The sequence below is a fragment of the Aricia agestis genome, chromosome 5 (genome assembly GCF_905147365.1).
Source record: "Aricia agestis chromosome 5, ilAriAges1.1, whole genome shotgun sequence".
In the NCBI taxonomy this organism is placed as follows: domain Eukaryota; kingdom Metazoa; phylum Arthropoda; class Insecta; order Lepidoptera; family Lycaenidae; genus Aricia; species Aricia agestis.
This window is the reverse complement of record NC_056410.1, coordinates 13773262-13794886: the sequence shown is the minus strand read 5'-3', so window position 1 is coordinate 13794886 and position 21625 is coordinate 13773262. Positions and strand designations below refer to the sequence as shown.

At 38.5% G+C, this 21625-nt stretch overlaps 1 protein-coding gene across 3 annotated transcripts in view; it reads left to right on the top strand.

Annotated features, from left to right (window-relative positions):
• The window catches only part of LOC121727491 (protein draper), a 28252-nt gene that overhangs the window by 1368 nt on the left and 5259 nt on the right, over positions 1 to 21625 (top strand). For 2 of the 3 annotated variants that reach the window (XM_042115373.1, XM_042115374.1), the window contains exons 2-14: positions 5474 to 5660; positions 11734 to 12029; positions 12436 to 12682; positions 12860 to 12991; positions 13405 to 13522; positions 13988 to 14199; positions 15030 to 15175; positions 15719 to 15869; positions 16394 to 16500; positions 16995 to 17156; positions 19712 to 19729; positions 20381 to 20584; positions 20857 to 21012. In XM_042115373.1, coding sequence (XP_041971307.1) covers positions 5575 to 5660; positions 11734 to 12029; positions 12436 to 12682; positions 12860 to 12991; positions 13405 to 13522; positions 13988 to 14199; positions 15030 to 15175; positions 15719 to 15869; positions 16394 to 16500; positions 16995 to 17156; positions 19712 to 19729; positions 20381 to 20584; positions 20857 to 21012 — 2035 coding nt within the window. In that variant the 5' untranslated portion in view covers positions 5474 to 5574. The remainder of the gene's footprint in view (positions 1 to 5473; positions 5661 to 11733; positions 12030 to 12435; positions 12683 to 12859; positions 12992 to 13404; positions 13523 to 13987; positions 14200 to 15029; positions 15176 to 15718; positions 15870 to 16393; positions 16501 to 16994; positions 17157 to 19711; positions 19730 to 20380; positions 20585 to 20856; positions 21013 to 21625) is intronic. The other variant, XM_042115375.1, reaches the window with a different exon arrangement.

Sequence of the window (21625 nt, the reverse complement as noted above, 5' to 3'; positions counted from 1 at the left end):
TATTATTTAAATAAAATAAAAATGTAAGGGGGGCTCCCATAAAAAAACACAATTTTTAGCCTATTTTTGATCTGTATGGAACCCTTCGTGCGCAAGTCCGACTCGCATTTGGTAGATTTTTTATTAATGACTCCTTTGTGAGTCGTCAGTACCAGGGTGTTTTGGTAATTATAATGAGTAATATTTTAGTCCATAATTATTGTCAAGGTGTGACTCTAAACATTTGTTACTACATTTTATTTTATTATTAGCTTAACGGAATAGATTTAAGCAGAATAATATGACTAATACAGTTTAAAATTAAGTAACATTTTAATGCAACATCTGGTCACCAGATTTGATAGAAAGATTGCGGAGTATACGAAACAAGTAGTGGTATATTTTTTAAAGATGAGTCTGCTAAATACTCTAATAAAATTATGAAACTGTTTGTTACTGCTATATGATATATCATATGTACATAATATAAATACAAAAGGTTGCTATGATATTTTAATGGCTTGACGTGGCAAGATACATACAATGTTTGTTAGTGGCATTTTACTTCCCCAAAGGGATTTTTATAAATCTTGATTGAAATAAGAGAATTTTTCTTGTTATCTTGCTTGCTCCTTGACATTAATTATAATGGGAAGATTTGTGCCAGCTTTTATGAGAGTAGATGGTTGATGATGATGGACAGTTGCTGACAGATCAACAGCGAGGCATACAAACTGACATACCAATTACCAACCAATTTTGGTGTGATGATATCCTTTGGTTACACATGGGTTTTAGATTTAGTTGTTAACAACAAGTTACAAGTTGCTTTAAACATTTTACATCTAATTTAAGATGAACTAAGAGATGTAGGCTTGAAACGACAAGCTTACATTATAAATCTACATTCTACTTTGTTTTGCAATTTGACACTAATTATTATAGAAATTAAAATAATGCAACAGTTATATTGCAGTCATTTCCTGCTTGTTTGATTTCCTCTTCTACTTTAGTCTTTAAGAAATTGGCAAACAAAAAATCAGTAGAGCTCTATATTGAATGAGTCATATAAGTGGGAGAGCCATGCTTCGGCACGAAAGGGCCGGCTCGACCGGAGAAATACCACGTTCTCACAGAAAACCGGCGTGAAACAGCCGCTTACGCTGTGTTTCGCCGAGTGAGTGAGTTTACCGGAGGCCCAATCCCCTACCCTATTCCCTTCCCTTCCCATCCCTACCCTCCGCTATTACCCTATTCCCTCTTAAAAGGCCGGCAACGCACCTGCAGCTCTTCTGATGCTGCGAGTGTCCATGGGCGACGGAAGTTGCTTTCCATCAGGTGACCCGTTTGCTCGTTTGCCCCCTTATTTCATAAAAAAAAAAACCGGCCAAGTGCGAGTCGGACTCGCGCACCGAGGGTTCCGACAGCTTAAAGGTATTATAGACCTGAGTATTTGGTATGAATTTCACTTTAATACCTCTACGCGTTTATGAGGAAATGGGTAGTAAGTTTAAAATTATTAAAAAAAAATATATTATGTGATGTAACTAAAAATTTATGGTTTTCGTAATTTTTCCTTTATCTATGCTATAAGACGTTGCTTCGTACCAAATTTCAAGATTCTGAGTTCACGGGAAGCACCCTGTAGGTTTTGATTCCCTTGCAAGTGTCGAAAATTTGCGGCATAAACGGCTGTATCTTTTGATTGCGTTGGCTTAGAAGTTTGATTTTTTCACAGCTTCAAGGGACAGTAGACCTGAGTAATTGATATAAATTTCAGCTTCATACCTCCACGCGTTCCTGAGAAAAAGGGTCTTGACAGACGGACGGACGGACAGACGGACAACAAAGTGATCCTATAAGGGTTCCGTTTTTTCCTTTTGAGGTACGGAACCCTAAAAAGTCATCCTTAGATCTATTTTTCTTAATGAGTAATAGCACATAGACCATAGTGTGTTTGAAAGTGCCTATGTCTTATTCCATTGTTTAAGTATACCTTTACAATATGATTTTTAGCTTACTGACACAGTTCGGATAGGTACCAATATTGCTTTTATCTGAATATTACTTACTGTAATTAAATGAAAATTTTTACACTCACCCATCAGTCCCCAAGCGGCAGCCGGCTGCTGCATAACAATTGAAAATCTATTGTGTCTGCGATACCCATGATGGAGGTGCTACACGGTACATTATCTGACAAAATCATTTTTAATTACAGAGTATTATTAATATTCATATCTGAGTGTGGCAGATTGTGTTGTTTATAGATGTAAGTGGTTTTCAATAGGTTACAGTGCAAAAGATGTTCTTATTATTAAGATTAAAAATAGATCAGTGAATTATTAGGGTGTGTAATGTGTATACAGTACATATCCAAATCATAGCCTTAAATTATAACGAACGATAATGGAAAGATATAATTTGATAATCGCTTCGATTAAACACAGTAGGCGTACTCAAAGCATGAGGGCAATTCAGTAACGTAACATTCGCGGAGGTAGAAAGCATTAAACGAGGTTGACATAAAATTATACTTTCTGTATAGAGTCCGAAGTCGCGAGTACGCCGCGCCGGTCGCCGCACGCGGGTGGTGAAATGTAGGTCGCATTCTAGACGCGGCTAGACCGTATATTTTCGTCGGCGCTGTATTCGTTTGAATCTATACTAATATTATAAAGCGGAAGAGTTTGTTTGTTTGTTTGAACGCGCTAATTTCAGGAACTACTGGTCCGATTTAAAAAAATATTTTAGTGTTAGATAGCTCATTTATCAAGGAAGGCTATAGAGTTACATAGACTATATTTCATGACTAATAGGAACGAAGAAATAGAAGAAAATGTGGAAAAAACGGGGAGAAATTATTTGAAAGGGCTTATTTGAACGCTCTAATCTCAGGAACTACTGGTCCGATTTGAAAAATTCTTTCAATGTTAGATAACCCATTTGTCGAGGAAGGCTATTTTATGACACTAAGACAACCCATTTGTCGAGGAAGGCTATAGGCTATATTTTATTACACTAAGACTAATAGGAGCGAAGAAATAGAGGAAAATGTGGAAAAAACGGGGGAAATTATTTGAAAGGGCTTATCTCACGAACTACTGGAGCAATTTTTCTGTCATTTGGCACAGATTAAAGAAGTAGATCACGTGAAGGATCATAGGCTGTTTTTGTGGACTAATTTGTCTGTTAAATATCTAATTTACGCGGGCGAAGCCGCGCGGAACGTTGCCCGCGACCCCGTTTATGTATGTAGGTAATTTGTATATCCTGAGGAGATCGTACGCAAATCGATTAGGCGATAGTCTTATTTTTCTGTTGTGCATTTTAACTCTTCAATTTTGCTAGGTGTACCACATATGCATATTTATAATGTTAAAGTAGGTCAGTAGCGTGCTGCATTAGCATTAATCTACATGTAGCTATATACTTGCTGCATACTTAAATCAACATCTACTACATACTTAGATTTAAAAAATCTTATTTCAATAACTGCGGGCACGGTTGTGCATCCGCCAAAATGAGTCAAACGATGTGCAGCCCACTCGTCTGCCCGTAGAGCTACGCCCGAAGTGTTTCGCCGAAAAAATGTCCCATTGTCATAAATCCTCACATTTACCAACTTATGTCGGTAAATCATAAGACTCTTATATCTTAAGATATGCCGTAGTTCGAGCTTTTACAACAACATAATAAATAAATACATACTCTACCTAATGTAGAGCATGCAAAGGAGCCATTCTGAGTCATGCTAGATATACCTAGTTTATTTAGTGCAGACAAATACAGATAAAAAAAAATATATAAATCCGGTTTGCAGCAAATATGATAAGGAAGGTCTGCTTGTGTGCGTCAAGTTTGTATAGGTCGGATTTTATTAAGGCCAAGTAACGGTGTTGAGAGTAATTAATAAATCCGCACCAAACGTCACGACTTGTTACCGGCTCGGCTCTTAATAAAAAGATAGAAGGGTTACCTAAGACACAGTATTGCAATATTTACCCTATGAATTAATATTGCAATGCCTAAGCTATGGAGTAAATGTACGAGTATGTTCAACGTTCAGAACGCTGAGAATGACTCATCAATTCATTGAAATAAACCATTCATATAATTTTCCTTTAAGAAATCTCATTACCGACATACGTATTATTGTTTATCATCATCATGATCTTAAAGTAGGCATGTTAGGGCCTAGTCCCTAGGGGCTTACATCGCAATTGTAACCCTCCTTGTTTTGCGTATGTTAATTTATTGTCATAATAGTTATTATTATATTGCCTGTTTCGCAATGGTTTTGGCTAAAAATTCTGACTGTTCTTATTGATCTCAGATCACGTACTTTAATATCAGCTCCAAATATGTAATTAGCACTTTCCGTACAAAACATTGTGTTAACAGCGCATTTCACAAAGTAGTCCTTGAGTCGGATACCGTTGTTGTTATTGTTTGCACGCAATGACCAAAATGGCAATATGCACTTTTTTGACTTCTGTTCCACTTTGTTATGCTTGGAGTTTGATTTTAGGTTTGTAGAGGGATAACCTAGGTACGCCTATTATTACAATAATAATTGTACAACGCGACGCCTATATATTTTTTTAATGTAATAAGGGGGCAAACGAGCAAACGGGTCATCTGCTGGAAACCAACTTCCGTCGCCCATGGACACTCGCAGCATCAGAAGAGCTGCAAGTGCGTTGCCGGCCTTTTAAGAGGGAATAGGGTAATTGGGGAGGGAAGGGAAGGGTATTCCCTTCCCTTCCCTACCCTCCAGGGGTAGGGGAGGGTAGGGAAAGGAATAGGGTAGGGGATTGGGCCTCCGGTAAACTCACTCGGCGAAACACAGCGCAAGCGCTGTTTCACGCCGGTTTTCTGTGAGAACGTGGTATTTCTCCGGTCGAGCCGGCCCATTCGTGACGAAGCATGGCTCTCCCACGTTAAATTTAATACAAAATTAGCAATATTTTATATTATACCATAGATACTTCAGACTTCATAAATCTAAGCAGTAGTGGTCCCTTGATTGTATGAAACCTTTTTTTTCCTAAATTGATGTTGATTTTAGGACCGATATCACTTCCTGGTCCAACCATGTCCAACACTCTCCTATAGGCCTTATCATTCTTATCAGAAAGAATATTTTGTTATTTGAATGTCACAAACTATGTTATTACTTAATAGTATACACATAATTGTAATCATTAAAAGTTCTTAGTTTTAATCACTTAAATATTTTGTGGTAGAGCACTTTTCTTCCCGATGTTTCGGCTACTTTCCAGCACCGCAGTCACGCACGCCGTGGACCTTTAACAGTAGAACAGAGAACTAGAAAGTATCCCAAATGTCGGCAAAAAGAAAAGTGCTTCGCGAGAGACTGCGGAAGTGCTTAAACTAACTAAACTAAACGATATTTGCATAAATATAAATCATTACGTAAAATTATGTTCACATAACGTCGGCTTAACTCAAAATATTCCCTTTGTTTCAGTCACCGGGTGTGCAGTTAACGAGCGTTGAATGCGTCGTGTAGCGGAAACGGCATATTTGTTATGGAGACACACTTTGGAATTGTATAAACGGTAGTTCGAGATGTGGAAGGTCGGCGTATTCTTGGCGCTCGTCGTATCGGTCACCGCACTCCTCGAAGGTCCCAATGTTTGCACGAGACAAGAACCGTAAGTACGCCGAAACTCCTCGCAATAGCTCAATGAAAGAGACAGAGAATGTACCGTTTGTTCCTTAATATTACTGCTGCACTCAGACACGAATATTATTACTTAATTAATTGTAATTTTGACATTATCCCCATACATTATCTGTCAAACTTTTCATGAAATTGAAGTTTAATCATCACTAAATGTCTCTTGAGTGCGGCGTGCGGTAATTCGGTAAAGTATTCATGTAAAAGGAGATTATTTTATGATATAAGTCAAAAATTTCTTCCGCAACGATTAGTAGAAAGACGAAACCACGAAGCTAGTCACAACATTTCACACAAATGTTAAAGATTTAATATGAATTGGCTGGTCTTGTGGTTGTGGCTTGGACTCATAATATTTTAATGAAGAAGGCAAATGTCGAATTTCCTTCATGCTTTTAAGTTCATAAAATCCAATGTTTTTAATTTATAAAGTCCTATGCTTAGCAACGGATATGATTGAATAATAACAAACAGGAATGCAGAACGAGTATTCTAATTTTGTAATACGAGTACTTAGACTGCACTAGGTAGTACGAATAAGTGCAGTGACCACTTACGTCTTACAACTGTACCTATTTATAAAATACTGTAATGATTCCGTATGGTTTCCGTCGAGCTCTTAGGGCCTTGTTATACCCACCGAGTAGTGATTGACGAGACAGTGCACTCGGCCAAGCTCTTGGTATGTTTATGCTCTCGCCCAATCAAATTATCTGTTTGCATTGTTTCGCCACTCTACTAGGTACTACCTAGTAGCGTGTCGAGTATCTTATACGAGGGCTGCTATTTATGTATCCGGAACTGGCCACTTACAAGAACAATATTTAAAAAGTAATTACAACATTTGAAAATAGAACTCTTTGGTTGAAGAATACGTTTTGTTTCATGTGACTGTCAATTATTTTTCCATTGTGGCGTCATTTTGAAAATTGCGTGTCTTCATTTGCCATGGATTTAACGCGTGAACATTTTCGTGCAATGATTTACTACGATTTTCGGCGTGGGCTAAATCAACAACAGTGCTTTATTCAACTCACCGCAACTTTTGGAGATGAAGCACCATCAAAAACCACTGTTTATCACTGGTACAGTGAGTTTAATCGTGGGCGGTCTATGCTCACGGATGAAAATAAAGAAGGTCGCCCAAAAACAGCTGTTGTCCCACAAAATATAGATGCTGTGCGGGAACTAATAATGCGTGATCGTCATGTTACATATCGCGAGATAGAGGCGTCCTTAGGCATAAGTATGACGAGCATACATAAGATATTACACGAACATTTGGCTGTAAAAAAAATATGTTCGCGTTGGATTCCGCACAACTTGACAATCGATCAAAAACGGGCTCGTGTCGATTGGTGCAAAAAAATGATAAAAAAATACAACCGTGGTACGTCAAAAGCCGTTTATAATATCTACACAGGTGATGAATCTTGGATCTATGCAAATGACCCCGAAACTAAACAACAGTCAACGGTGTGGGTGTTCCAAGATGAGCCGAAACCAACAAAAGTTACTCGTGCAAAAAGTACTTTGAAGCAAATGGTCGCCTGTTTTTTTGGAATTAATGGACATGTGGCTACAGTGCCATTAGAGAATCGTAAAACGGTTAATTCTGAATGGTATACGACCATTTGTTTACCAGAAGTCTTTGAAGAAATAAGAGAGGACAACCGACAACGCAGAATCATATTACATCACGACAATGCTAGCTGTCACACCTCAGCTGAAACAACTCAGTTTTTGGAGGGTCAAAAGATCGAATTGACTGGTCATCCGCCGTACAGCCCTGATTTGGCACCTAACGATTTCTTTTTATTTCCATACGCGAAGAACAAATTACGTGGTCAACGTTTTTCGAGCCGCGAAGAGGCTGTTGATGCGTTCAAAATGCACGTTTTGGAGATACCTCAATCAGAATGGAAAAAGTGCTATGAAAATTGGTTCCAGCGTATGCAAAAGTGTGTCGATCATCGCGGCGAATATTTTGAAAAGCAATAAAACCATATTAAATGATATATGTTTGTTTCTTTTTTTAATTCCGGATACATAAATAGCAGCCCTCGTAGTAGGTAGGTGTAATCAAGGTCTTATCAGCTAAGCTGCTCAGTTGCACTTGTAGGTGTTTGTCTCAGCAAGCCTGCTTATCCGACATTAGATGTAAGTTAGGTCGTGAGATAATAACGCTGTGTTTCGTACCAAATATACTGCCAACTTGAGCAAGTGTTATCCAGTTTAACGGTATTTTTAATATATACATATTTTTATTATTAGTATTTTCAACGATTCACATTATTAACACATATAAATCGATATTTCATTATAAGCTTTCAGCTGCCGAATGTGAATTCAGCTTGGTGTAAACGCCAAAACCCTGATACTTATTATATATAAAAAATATATTTTTTTAATAAATAAAATAGTTAGAGCACTCCTACTACTATCCTAGTAATTTAATACTCTACATTGTCTATATTCTATATTATCTCTTAACTAAGAAGCGTTGTGTGTGATGATGAAAACAATCATGCGAATTTATTGTCTCATCAGTCATCACTACTACACATAATATACATTATATAAGATATTATGAGAGACTTTTAACCTTTGACTGGAATATAATAGTGAGTCATTTGTTTTATTTTGCAGATGTCATATTTTGTTGCCATTTACCAGCTAGGGAGAAAGATGTGTCATAAAATGATACAATATTGTGCTTAAGCAGAATAACTTTCTTTTCTTAGCTACAAGGATCTCAAACCAACAAACCCCAAAAAGAGTTATGATTAAAATATTAAAGACTGTGACGTAGGCTGCCTAGTAGTAGGGGATGTTGGATGTAGAGTTTACATTGCGGATTTCTTATATTTATTACTCCATATTGCAATGTAGACTCTATGTAGAGTAATAGAATATGATCTAAACCATGTCACAACTTTTGACATATATTTAATATGGGAGTTTGTGACTTGCCTCGTAAATTTTTAACCCTTAATTTTTCCCTAAAACTTAAGACTTTCGTGCATCCTTTAAAGGAGGAACAAAAAATGAACAGTATCTCTTTTACCGTAAAAGAAATGGTTGACAGTTGACACATTACAAGATGCTATCATTTTACTGTGTAGGTCGGTTATCAGTTCTGCGTATAGGCTGTGCGTGCGATTCATAATATTATTGTTCTCTGGTGACAGGAAATGACCAGCCAGCCAGACGTGTAGGATTCCGTTAAGCGAACCTTAAATTGTATTGTTACATTGGTTGTGCGAAAAACCTAGGTATTTTGTATCAGTGAATTAAATATGATATAAACTGCCTAAAAATACACGATGTAAAATATTTTATTCCCATTAATTAAACCCCAAAACTTTTTCAAACCAGATGAAGCCCGCAACACTGTTGCTCTAAAATTCGTATATCGCACGGGAACTGTACATTTTTTCGTGATAAAAAGTATCCTATGTGATATGTCCTTTTCCGGGACTCAAAGTATTTCCATTCCAAACTTCAGCAAAACCGGTTCAGTGGTTTGGACTTGAAGTGGTAACAGACAGACAAACTACACTTTCACATTAGAATATTAGTATGGATGTTTCAAAATAACGGGTATGTATGATCTTTTGTCGATCCGAAATTACTCAATAGAATCGGCGATCTATTCCTCTAGCTTTGAAATCCACAATATGTTTTTTAATTCTATAATATTGGTGCTTAATGTCAATACAATGTGCACAAAGAAAGATCAGTTTAATGTAACAATTACGGAACCCTTTGAGATCGTTATTAAATGAGAGGTCGCTGGACCCTATTGATTGTTCATATTTCCGAAGGATAGCATCATTATCAATACTTTTTGATATAATATGTAGTAATATGAAATGCGTCTAGAATTATAATAATTATTACTTTAATATTATTATAGACTTTCTAATTTAGAATACTTGCGCCAAAACATATCGTTTATACGCAAATCGCGATTCATTTAGGGTCTCACAAATGTAGGCGATTATGAATCTGTAAAGAAGCATAAATTGATCTTGACCTACGTCGATTGTGCTTGCTGTAGACAGAATCGCAATCTGTAGAGGCGCAATGAAGAGGGATCTTAGGATACTCGTTAAGAAGTAAGGACCCTCTACAGTAAACATAAAATAAATTGTCATATTTTGTCTGTTAACAAAATGGCATCCCTGTTACTTGTACAACCCGGTAAGTCAGACGGATGTTAACACGCTAAAACTAAACAAATTACCAACATTAGCTCCGTACCTACCGTGTAACTACACAATGGCATAGAATCGGAAGCGCTAACCAATTAAGTGTCATTTGAGCCGAGGTTTCAGACGTTTGACTACTCTCCTCAGACTACTAGTTGGATGCCTGATATGTTTATATTATTCGCAGGTCTTTACTTACATTACACGTGGGCTGAATCAATTGGTTCCACTTAACAATCACGAACGCGATAGCCATGTTTTGATATCGAATGATGTTATTGCTTTCGATGAAATAACTCAGCGCAGCTAGTAACTACCTGATAGATACTTTCTTGCAATTATTTCCCATGCAGTTTTGCTGCTTTTTAAATTTATTTAACCCATCAAGCCCCACATTAGCTCACCGGTGAGCGAGACACAATAGAATAATTTCCAAGAATCCACGATCGAAGGATTAAGTTGTATGCAAAGGTAAGAACACTGTACTTTGTCGGAAGAAATATCCCACCAAAAACATTTTCATGTAAAAATGTTGCCAAGATGAGAACATAATAATATTATAGTTCGTCGTGTCAAAAAGTAGTGAGATCTCATGTAGAGCCAAGTTTCTAACCTTACGTACTCAGCCCTAAATCTAAAAACTTTAATTTTACACTAAAGCGCGGCAAAATATTTGATAATATGTAATATAATGTGTCAGCCGCACGAGGAGAATCTAAAAACTCTAAACAGTAGTTAAAATCGGTGGCTAAACATTTTTACATGAAAATGTTTTTGGTGGGATTTCATTTCTTTTTGTAAGCTGTTTACTTGTTTTTTCTTTTAGTTCATTTTTTAGGGTTCCGTACCCATAGGGTAAAAACGGGAGCCTATTACTAAGACTTCGTTGTCTTTCCGTCTGTCCGTCTGTCTGTCTATATGTCTGTCTGTCTCTAGGCTGTAACTCAAGAACGGTAGTAGCTAGAGAGTTTAAATTTTTCATAGATTTTGTATATCTATTGCCGCTGTAACAAAAAATACTAAAAATAAAATAAAATAAATATTAATGATGGGCTCCCATACGACAAACGTGATTTTTTGGCCTTTTTTGCTCTATACCAATAATGGCAACAGGTAGGTACTTGAATTTTTCTCAAAGTCCTTAGTTATATGTCTACTTTAATATTTAATAATAATATTAAAATAAAATAAAAAATTAAGGGGGGCTCCCATACAAAAAACACAAATTTTTGCCTAATTTTGCTCTATAATGGTACGGATATAGGTTAACTTGGGTTTGATATTTTTTTTGTTGTTTTAGTAGTAATATCATGTTACATACCAAATATCAGCTTTCTAAGACTTCAGGAAGTACCCTAACAGTTTTGATGATCGGTGAGTCAGTGACCAAATTGTGGGATTTTGGACGCCTATAAAATCTAAAGTATAATAGTTACGATATTCAAACTTTGCGCATTTAATAACTATACTATATCACTATATCTTAAAAACAACTATCTGGCATTATTCAAACCAAAGTTACGAGGGTTCAAAAATACGACGAAACGTTTCGAGAAAAGGTAGGTAGTGCCCTTGCGCGCTTCGCTTGGCTCATCTTGGCGGGGGCACTCCCGTGCCCCCAGATGACGTTATTATTGTTTAATGGTCAATGTTCCAGTTATGCGAAAGGAAGATTGAAATATTCAATTGCTTGATGTGACTCTACCAATAACACCCGCACTCGCGAAAAAAAGATGATCATTGCAATTTAAATTTCAAGTTCTCAACAATAATCTCGCGATAATAAAAACGATAGTAAATACTTTACTATAAATATTGCTTTTTTTGTTGCAGATATGTGACCACCATCCGAGTGTCAGAGCAGCAAGCGTACCAGAAGAAGGAGTATTCCTGGTGTCTAAGCATACCGCCGCGATGTACAAAATACAAGATAGACTTCAAGAAAGTGTTCAAGACTCAGACTCTGGTGAAGCAGCGGCCTGTGGAAACGTGCTGCGAGGGTTACGCGGCGGACGCCAAGGGCGAGCAATGTGTGCCTGTGTGCGTGGAGCCGTGCGTACACGGGAAGTGCGTCGCGCCAAATACGTGCACGTGTGCGCACGGATACGGGGGACCCGCCTGCGATATATGTGAGTGCGAATATTGTAATTTGTTGCCTGGTTACCGAGACGGGATCTATTTACTGCATTGAAACTTATTAAATAGCAGTACTGCTGTGTTTTAAGTTTTGGTAAAATTTATTTGGGAGCATCTGGGTGTAGTAACGGTTCATTGCTCAGGAAAAGACGTTTAGGTAGAAATAAATATCTATATTAACAAGTATGTCATATGTATAAAATACAAACAACTTTTTTCGAGTATTAATATATTTTTTTGTCATCCCAGTCTTTGTACCAGCAAAAATAGTAAATGCCCAAGTAGTAGTATGCCCACAAGGTTCTTTATTATTTTTACCAAAATGTATCTACTAATTTCTTACTTTTATTTTACAACTACCTACTCAAATCACTGCATCAATGAACAAATCGTTTTCAGCATGCCCCGAGGGTAAATGGGGTCGCAACTGTCAGAACGAGTGTCGCTGCATGAATGGCGGGACGTGCGAGCCGCTGACGGGCGAGTGTGCGTGCGCGATGGGGTGGCGCGGCGACGCGTGCGAGCGGGCGTGCGACGCGGGCACTTTCGGTGACGGCTGCCACCAGACCTGCCGATGCCAGAACAACGCCACGTGTGACCCAGTCAGTGGCGCCTGCAACTGTCCCAAGGGTTTTACGGGGCCGTTGTAAGTGTATTTTGATAATAATTTGTTAAGATAGTTTGTAGTGCAGAGTTGAGTAGCTAGGATATACTTACTGGTGTACTACCAATATTTTAGTCGAAAAAATCAAACCGTGGATTGAAACAGAAAATTCACACTTTATTATTACATGGTTTTTACAAAAATATTTTCATTTCCAAGGTGCGAGGAGGAGTGTCCCAAAGACGACGAATGCCCAATCCGGTGTCGTTGTCAGAACAGCGGCAAATGTAACGCGTTCACGGGCGAGTGCGTGTGCGCGCCCGGCTGGACGGGGGAGGTCTGCGCTAACACGTACGTATTGTATAAATATCATGGAGCTGGTGCTCAGCTCATAGTGCTTTTGTTCTCCCTCTATCTTGACTACCTCTTGATTACTAGTTGTGCTAAGGTACTTTTAGATGGTACTACAATTCAAATGTTGACTAAAATAATTAAGTAACATTATATTTTTTGTATATATTTTTTTAATTGTAATTTTCCATCTTTTTAGTAAAAGATGGCCCCGTGCGAGTTTCTTACGCCGGTTCTTGTCTCCGGGTTAGTTCCCTGAAAAAGTCGCGCACACTGAGTAATCTTTCGTTATTTAAATTTGCCTGTCTCTTGCAGACCTCTAGTATCGAGGCAATTCTAATTTCGAAGATTTATCATCCATCTTTTCCAGTCCTTGTGAATGTCTGTACTGATTTATTTTGCTGTTAAAAAAGGTGTCCATCTGGAAAATGGGGCGAGAACTGCTTGAGGACGTGTGAATGCGCTAACGGCGCGGGCTGCCATCACGTCACCGGAAAATGTCAGTGTGAACCCGGCTTTACTGGGGATAAGGTAATTAATGTTTTAATCCATACTAATATTATAAATGCGAAAGTGTGTCTGTCTGTCTGTTACCTCCTCACGCCTAAACCGCTGAACCGATTTTGCTGAAATTTGGTATGGAGATACTTTGAGTCCCGGGAAAGGACATAGGATACTTTTTATCTCGGAAAATGTACGGTTCCCGCGCGATAAACGATTTTTGGCGCAACGGAGTTGCGAGCGTCATCTAGTTTTTAATAAAAAAATAATTTGAAAACTTGTCGTGAAAATTAATATTATGTGGAAGGACACCACATACATATACAATAAATAAAATATAGTTAAGTTAACACAGTGTCTAAAACAAGTAAATAATAAATATACTTAATAATAATAATTCATAAGCTGTTAAATAATCTCAAGCATATTCTCACACAGTATACGTCAAAACTTTGTTTGTCAGATCAGATAGTTTAATATACAAGTATATTGCAGTGCCTGGAGTCGTGCGAGGTGGGTCGGTGGGGGGCGGGGTGCGAGGGGCGGTGCGAGTGCCAGCACGGGGGCGCGTGTTCCCCGCGCGACGGCCGCTGCGAGTGCGCGCCGGGCTGGACGGGCGTGCACTGCGAGCGCCGCGCCTGCCCCGCCCACATGTGGGGGCCGCGCTGCGATAAGGCCTGCGAGTGTAATGCCGCCACTACTGACGTGTAAGTGCTATGATTAGAGAAACATGACCCCACCAAATTAATGCCTGGGGTTTTTTATCTTTGATTCATAGGCAGATGGTGGACCTTCTCTATTTGGTTGAGTTATGTAAAGCCTACACGATAAGCCACCACTAACATTAACATTATCGATAACGTAGTTCCACCATCTGCCCATAAATCAATTTTTTAATGCACCACCAGAAAAAAAAATTCACAAGCAGGTAGGCAGGTCTACTTAATTTGGTGGGATAATATACAGCCGAATTAATGAATAATTATACATTCCTTGAACTTTGTCCTGTACCATTTAATATATTCTTTACGTATTTACCTATTATTTAAGCTCATAAGATCGCAATCCGAAATCTGAAATCCGGCCGAAAAAAATTAGACCGCAGGCCCAATCCCCTACCCTCTTCCCTTCCCTACTCTCCCCTTATCCCTTTCCTACCCTCCCCTACCCTTTTACCCTATTCGCACTTAAAAGGCCAGCAACGCACTAGCAGATCTTCTGATGCTGCGATTATCCATGGGGGACGGAAGTTGCTTTCCATCAAGTGACCCGTTTGCTCGTTAGCCCCCTTATTTAATAAAGAAAAGGTGTTTCATCAGTAATTAAAAATATAACACTGCAGGCGTTATCATGCTGAACTTTGGCCGCATGTTTTAGGCCTAGTGTGTTAGACACTAACGGTTTACCACAAAAAGCTAAACATCTGTTGAACAGTTATTTTGAGACCATTTTGTACTGAATTTTTCTCTAATCAACTGTTCAACAGGTGTTTAATCTTTTGTAGTAAGACCGTAAGAATTTCACATTCTGGACACAGATGCGACCCATGGACGGGCGCGTGCGAGTGCGCGGCGGGGTGGGCGGGCGAGCTGTGCACGCGCCAGTGCCCGCTGCTCACTTACGGCAAGGGATGCCGCTCCGCCTGCCGCTGCGAGAACAGCGGACACTGCTCGCCGGTCAACGGTAATACTTGATCAAGTTAATTTAACCATATAATATGCTAAATTAGCCTACCTGATTAAAGGCTTCATAAAAAATATTAATGGAAAAAATGTAATAATTATATATTGACGTAACGTAGTTCATGCCAGGTTATACAGATTACAGGGTGTAGCAAAACAAAGCAATCATATTCTACTTGTCCATTTATAATTAAAACTCAAAATAGTTACTTTGACTTCTATGTTTCTATGATAAATTCATGAACGTCATGAATTTTCCAATAGGTATAGTAATTTAAAAAAAATGAGTGTGCCACACATCTGAAGTAAAACTTCTTGAGCATGAGCATAGCATGGGCTATGAGAGAAAGAAAGAAAGAAAATTACACTTTTCGTAATGCTTTCGTTACGCATTTGCCAGCTTACTCCCCAAAACAAGCGTGCGTACTGCGTAAAGAAGTTATACTGCAAAAAGTGATTCTTTCAGCCCTGCTAATTTTACAGTAAACACATTACAAGGGTAATATATGAGATATTATCACACCTCATAATATACACATTGTAGGGTCGTGTCTATGCGCGCCGGGGTACCGCGGGGTGCGGTGCGAGGAGCCGTGCCCGGCGCCGCTGTACGGCGACAACTGCGCCGACACGTGCGACTGCCGCAACAACGCCACGTGCTCGCACGAGACCGGACAGTGCTACTGCAAGCCCGGGTATGAGTTCAGTTGCATTAAAATGTTATAAGTGGAAACACGGAATTATAGGAATTTTTAGAGTTGATACTACCGACAGACCCATCCCATTCGAAACAAAAATCTAACCGCGTCCGCTGCGTTAAGCGTGCGCCCGGCGCGGTCACCCGCGAGGAGTGCTTGTTTCATGTCATCCATAGAGCAGCGCTGCGTTGAGCGGGTCAGCCGTCGCTCGATTGCTATGGCGAGCGCACGGCGCGGGCGGCCGCGACAGGCAGCCGCGGCGGGCAAACGCTCAACGCAGCGAACGCCCTAAAATGCAAATAATTGGATTACTGCCAATGATAGAGTGGTTTGTTTTAGTAAATTGATCTGTAATGAGTGATCCCAAAGTCTTCTGTACATGCTGGCCAGTGCTGTCTAACGTCCAGGTGGTCAAGGCATAAACCATACTGATTACTGGCCAACGCAGCCAAAGCATGATGGGTTATTGCATTGAATTACTTTCTTTGTAACTATATCGTTATAATTATTTTAATTCACAGTTTCGACGGTTTGAAATGTGACCGGCCATGTGACGGAAAAACTTATGGGTTGATGTGTCGTCAGCCATGCGACTGCGAAAATGGTGCTCCGTGTAATCCTGTCAATGGTTCGTCTTTTATAGTACTATTAGTAGTTGTGTTTGTTTAAATAACTAACAAGATAGTAAAACAATTATCAAGTACAGTTAGTATAATGAGAAAATTGTTGTCCCTTAAATAAATTTAAAATCAAAAATGTAAAAATAAATTCAAACTAGAAATAAGAAAACCACAATTGAAAAGTGAAACTAAAACTGATCCTCTAATTTTAAATCTCTCAGTAGCATCCAACATTAGTACAGTATAATAAGTAAAGTTTTGCGATAAAATAATGAAATATTGTCTAACGGACAGAGGACATGACGAATCTATAAGGGTTCTATTTTTTCCCTTTGGCTACGGGACTATAAAAACATAATGATATAGGGCTCCTACACACAACTCCGAATTCGCATCGCATCCCAAATATCTGCGACAAAATTCATAATAAAAATGACACTACGATGCGTCATGCGAATTTTGTGTGGGAGACCACAATGCTAACTTTGGTCACGTGGCGTAGGTGCGTGCGTGTGCGCCGCGGGTTACGAGGGTACGCGGTGCGAGCGTCGCTGCCGCGCGGGCTACTACGGGCCGGGTTGCGCACTGACATGCGACTGCGCGCCCAACGCGCTTGGCTGCCATCATGTCACTGGTGCCTGCCAATGCGAGCCCAGCTGGAGAGGTATACCCAATCTATTGCATGTAATGCGCTAGAGGCACTCTTATAGCTAATTATTACATCAATATAATCAGAGAAGTTGATTCATAGGCAGATGGCGGACTACGTAATTTGGTCGCATTATGTCAAACCTTTGGGTTTGACATAAGGCGATGCCACAGATTACAAGTCACGATATCTGGGGGCACGGGAGTACCCCCGCCAAGATGAGCCATAGAATAGACATAACCCGATCAAATGACGCGACGAATAGGTCCGCGGTATGCCTATAAATCAATTTCTTTGATGGAATGTTTTGATAAATAAAACGATTTATAACATTACTAGCTGTTGCCCGCGACTTCGTCCGCGTGGACTTTAGTTTATAGCGCGCGATGTCAACAAAATTGGTGTCAAAAGCTTTTATAAAAAAACCCTGGTACCCCTTAAATCAATACAGCTGTGCAGTGTGCACACAATAAGTACTTCATTTTTGTATATTAAACTTTATATTTTATGCCAAATTTTAAAGTTTATTAAATTAAATTGCCCCCCAATTACACAACTTTACCCATAAACTATTTATCATTGATAGGTTTAGCCCCAATTTCACCAACGTCTGTTAGTGTTAACAGCTTGTTAAAATATCCTGTCTTCTCTTTCATTCATATGAAAAACGAAACAGCTAACGTGATACTAATTCGAGCATTAACTTTAACAGTCGTTGGTGAAATTTGGTCTTAAGGTTACGTCACTGCCTGCACAGAGTTATTTAATACCGTAGAATAGATATAACAGTCGAAAAAAATCGAGACTTAAATGTAAGATGATACCACCTCTTATAGAAAGACTTTTGAGCAAGCGTCAGCGCGATGTAGAAGACGCACGGCGCCATCTATTATAAATTTTTTGAACAAATTTACGACCCTTACAACCCTTTTTTCCAGTAAAAAAGTAGCCTATGTCCTTTCTCAGGCTTTAGACTATCAGTATACAAAATTTCATTACAATCGGTTCGGTAGTTTTGGCGTTTGGCGTGAAAGCGAGACTGACAGACAGACAGACAGACAGACAGAGATACTTTCGCATTTATAATATTAGTACAGATTATGTGCACACTGCACAGCTGTTTTTGGGTATTTTGATTAATTAAGGGCCGCGCTACACCGGAATGGCAGCGGCGAGGCGAGCACTTTCAGCGCTGCCATTCCGGTGTAGCGCGCTGCGCGGCCCTAAGAGGGGTACCACTTACCAGGGTTTTAAAAAGTTTTTAAATTTGACACAAATTTTGTTGACACCGCGCGCTATAAACTAAAGTCCACGCGGACGAAGTCGCGGGCAACAGCTAGTAACTAATAAGTATCATTAGTTCTATGTTACAATAAAGTAAAAAATAAAACGCCATCTGTTGAATCGTATTAGAACTAAAATGTTCATTCCATCGATATATATCTGGATTTTTTATAATATTATACATAAAATATATTTAAGATTTTTGAAATTTTATTTTAATACACATCCAAGACCCAGGAACATTGAAAACTTTTTGTTCCGCCTGCGGGACTCGAACCCAGGACCCCCGGGATGAGCGCTGGCCACGCGCAATGCGAATTTATTTTCATCGAAATTTTCATGGAAATAAGATATTTTCCCACATCAAAATGTAGGCTATGTCCTTTCTCAGACTCTAGAATAACTGTATACAAAATTTCATTGCAATCGGTTCAGTAGTTTTGGCGTGAAAGCAAGACAGACAGACAGACAGAGATACTTTCGCATTTATAATATTAGTATGGATATGGAAGTATGGATAGTATGGATTAGAAATGCAGTAGGAGTTCTACATAAGATAGATTGATTATTATTATACCAAGTGATAATATTATTAAACATAATATTCTAACGTATTAAAAACTATAAACAAAAACATACTAACTAATAAGTATGATTAGTTCTATGTTACAATAAAGTAAAAAATAAAACGCCATCTGTTGAATCGTATTAGAACTAAAATGTTCATTCCATCGATATATTTCTGGATTTTTTATAATATTATACATAAAATATGTTTAAGATTTTTGAAATTTTATTTTAATACACATCCAAGACCCAGGAACATTGAAAACTTTTTGTTCCGCCTGCGGGACTCGAACCCAGGACCCCCGGCATGAGCGCTGGCCACGCGCAATGCGAATTCATTTTCATCGATATTTTCATGGAAATAAGATATTTTCCCACATCAAAATGTAGCCTATGTCCTTTCTCAGACTCTAGAATAACTGTATACAAAATTTCATTGCAATCGGTTCAGTAGTTTTGGCGTGAAAGCAAGACAGACAGACAGACAGACAGACAGAGATACTTTCGCATTTATAATATTAGTATGGATAAAGTCTTTATTAAAACATTATTTCATTCCATGGAAATCATCTCTGGATTTGATGTTATCATTTTTGTAGATATACCACTTTTTAAGTAGAAAGTCCCACCGCTAATGGTACTTTTACTATATTATAACTCTAAAATTAATATTTTTGTATAAGAGGAGGATAGTAATTACCTATTCTCTCAAATTTTAGGTCTCGCTAGAAAACTAGGTATGTTGCTCTTACAATGAATATGTTATGCATGTTCTATGTAGCACGTAGTAGTTAGGAATGTTATATATTATATTAAGGTTTAATTTTATATTATGTTGTTTTGTTGATTATGAAGAGTGTTCAAGTTTATTTACTATATTTTCGCTAATAGCGAAATGTTATGCACCTGTTACAAAATTGAGTTGTAAAAAATTAAATTTGTGGTGTCGTCACAATTTAACTAATAACTTGGGTAAATATGATTATATAAATATAACATACATATTATTTCCTTGACTAATAAATTAATATTTTTAGCACAGATAGTAGATAGGCTATATTATTTTTGCTTGTCTGATATTCTGTAAATGTCGCCTGCAAGATAAAAAAATATATATTGTATAGTTTATTTTTTGTGTAACTTTCTTATTTAAGGGGGACTAATTGTTCATTTAAACTGTAACGTAGTTAAGAGAAAAAAGTGAAAAAAAAAATGCAACTGTAACCACGCTCAACATATTTATTAATTATAAATACAAAATTGTAGAAAGTTACGCGGTTCCATCTTATCTCATCAGTCATAACATATCAACATAAATATTTTAAAGCCATAAAATAATTACTATCATAGTAGCATACATAATTTATCAACATACAATATAAACGCAGGCGTACGCTGTGAGACGCAATGCGCGGCGGGGACATTCGGCGAGTCGTGCTCGGAGCGGTGTCCGTGTGTGAACAACTCGTCGTGCGACGCGGCGACGGGCGCGTGCGTGTGCGCGGCGGGCTGGCGCGGCGAGCGGTGCGACGAGCCCTGCCCCCGCGGCCGGTACGGCCCCGCCTGCCTGCTCGAGTGTCCTGACACACCAGGTAAATGTGTTGGTAATAGTGATAGACCAGCTATATATTAATAATATTATAGTAATTAGCAGATAACACAGCGGGCTATAAAAAAAAAACATATATATATATATATTTTATAGTTGCACTAGCTGTGGCCCGCTGTGTTATCCGCTAATTACTATAATATTATTAAAATATAGCTGCTTAATTTCTGGACTACTGAAATTAGAGCCATAAAATAGTTAGGATTGATTGTGAAACAATGACCTGGCTATCTTATAAGACTGTCATAATTCCAGATAACTCGACTTGCGACCCGGTGACGGGCAACTACAAGTGTCCGAGCGGCTACAAGGGTGTGAACTGCGAGTACCCGTGCCCGCTCGGCACGTACGGACAGGACTGCGAGCAGAAGTGCAACTGCAAAAATGGCGCTGACTGCCATCATGTGACCGGTGTGTTGTTGTTTATTGATAAGTGTTATTTTGTAAATGTGGTAGGTGATAGCGTTGTATTTGTGTTTTTTATATGTCCAGTGTATGTAAACAGTAGATTTAAGAGATTGTCAGAATTATCAAATTATGTTATGGGATAGTAAGCTCTTAAAATAACATCCACTTGCGCCAGTCTGGTATATTGCTGACTGTTCGAAACTTTAGCCCAGGCTGGAATTGATCCTAAATTTACCAGCTACCTGCTACAGATGTGTTGGTGATATTTAAACGCGAAAGTTCCTGGTCTAGGCGTGAATGACCATTTTACCAGTCTAGTCTACATAATAATCTCAGCTCCAAATGTGTTGGTGATCTTGTCCTAACGACAGTAACTTGATAAAATAGAAGACGTGAGTTGAAGAACACGATAACTAACATTTTGTAAACTCATTTTTCCCTTATTTATTTGAATTTGAATTTGAATAAACCTTGTCACTTATCTACTTCATCGTCTGGCTAATCTATCTTGTAAAAAAATTGTGCATTTTATGTGTACATAAAATGCATAATTTTTTATTTTAAATCATTTTTCCGGCCGTAAAACCTCCATTTATGAAAAAAAAAAAATACTGTA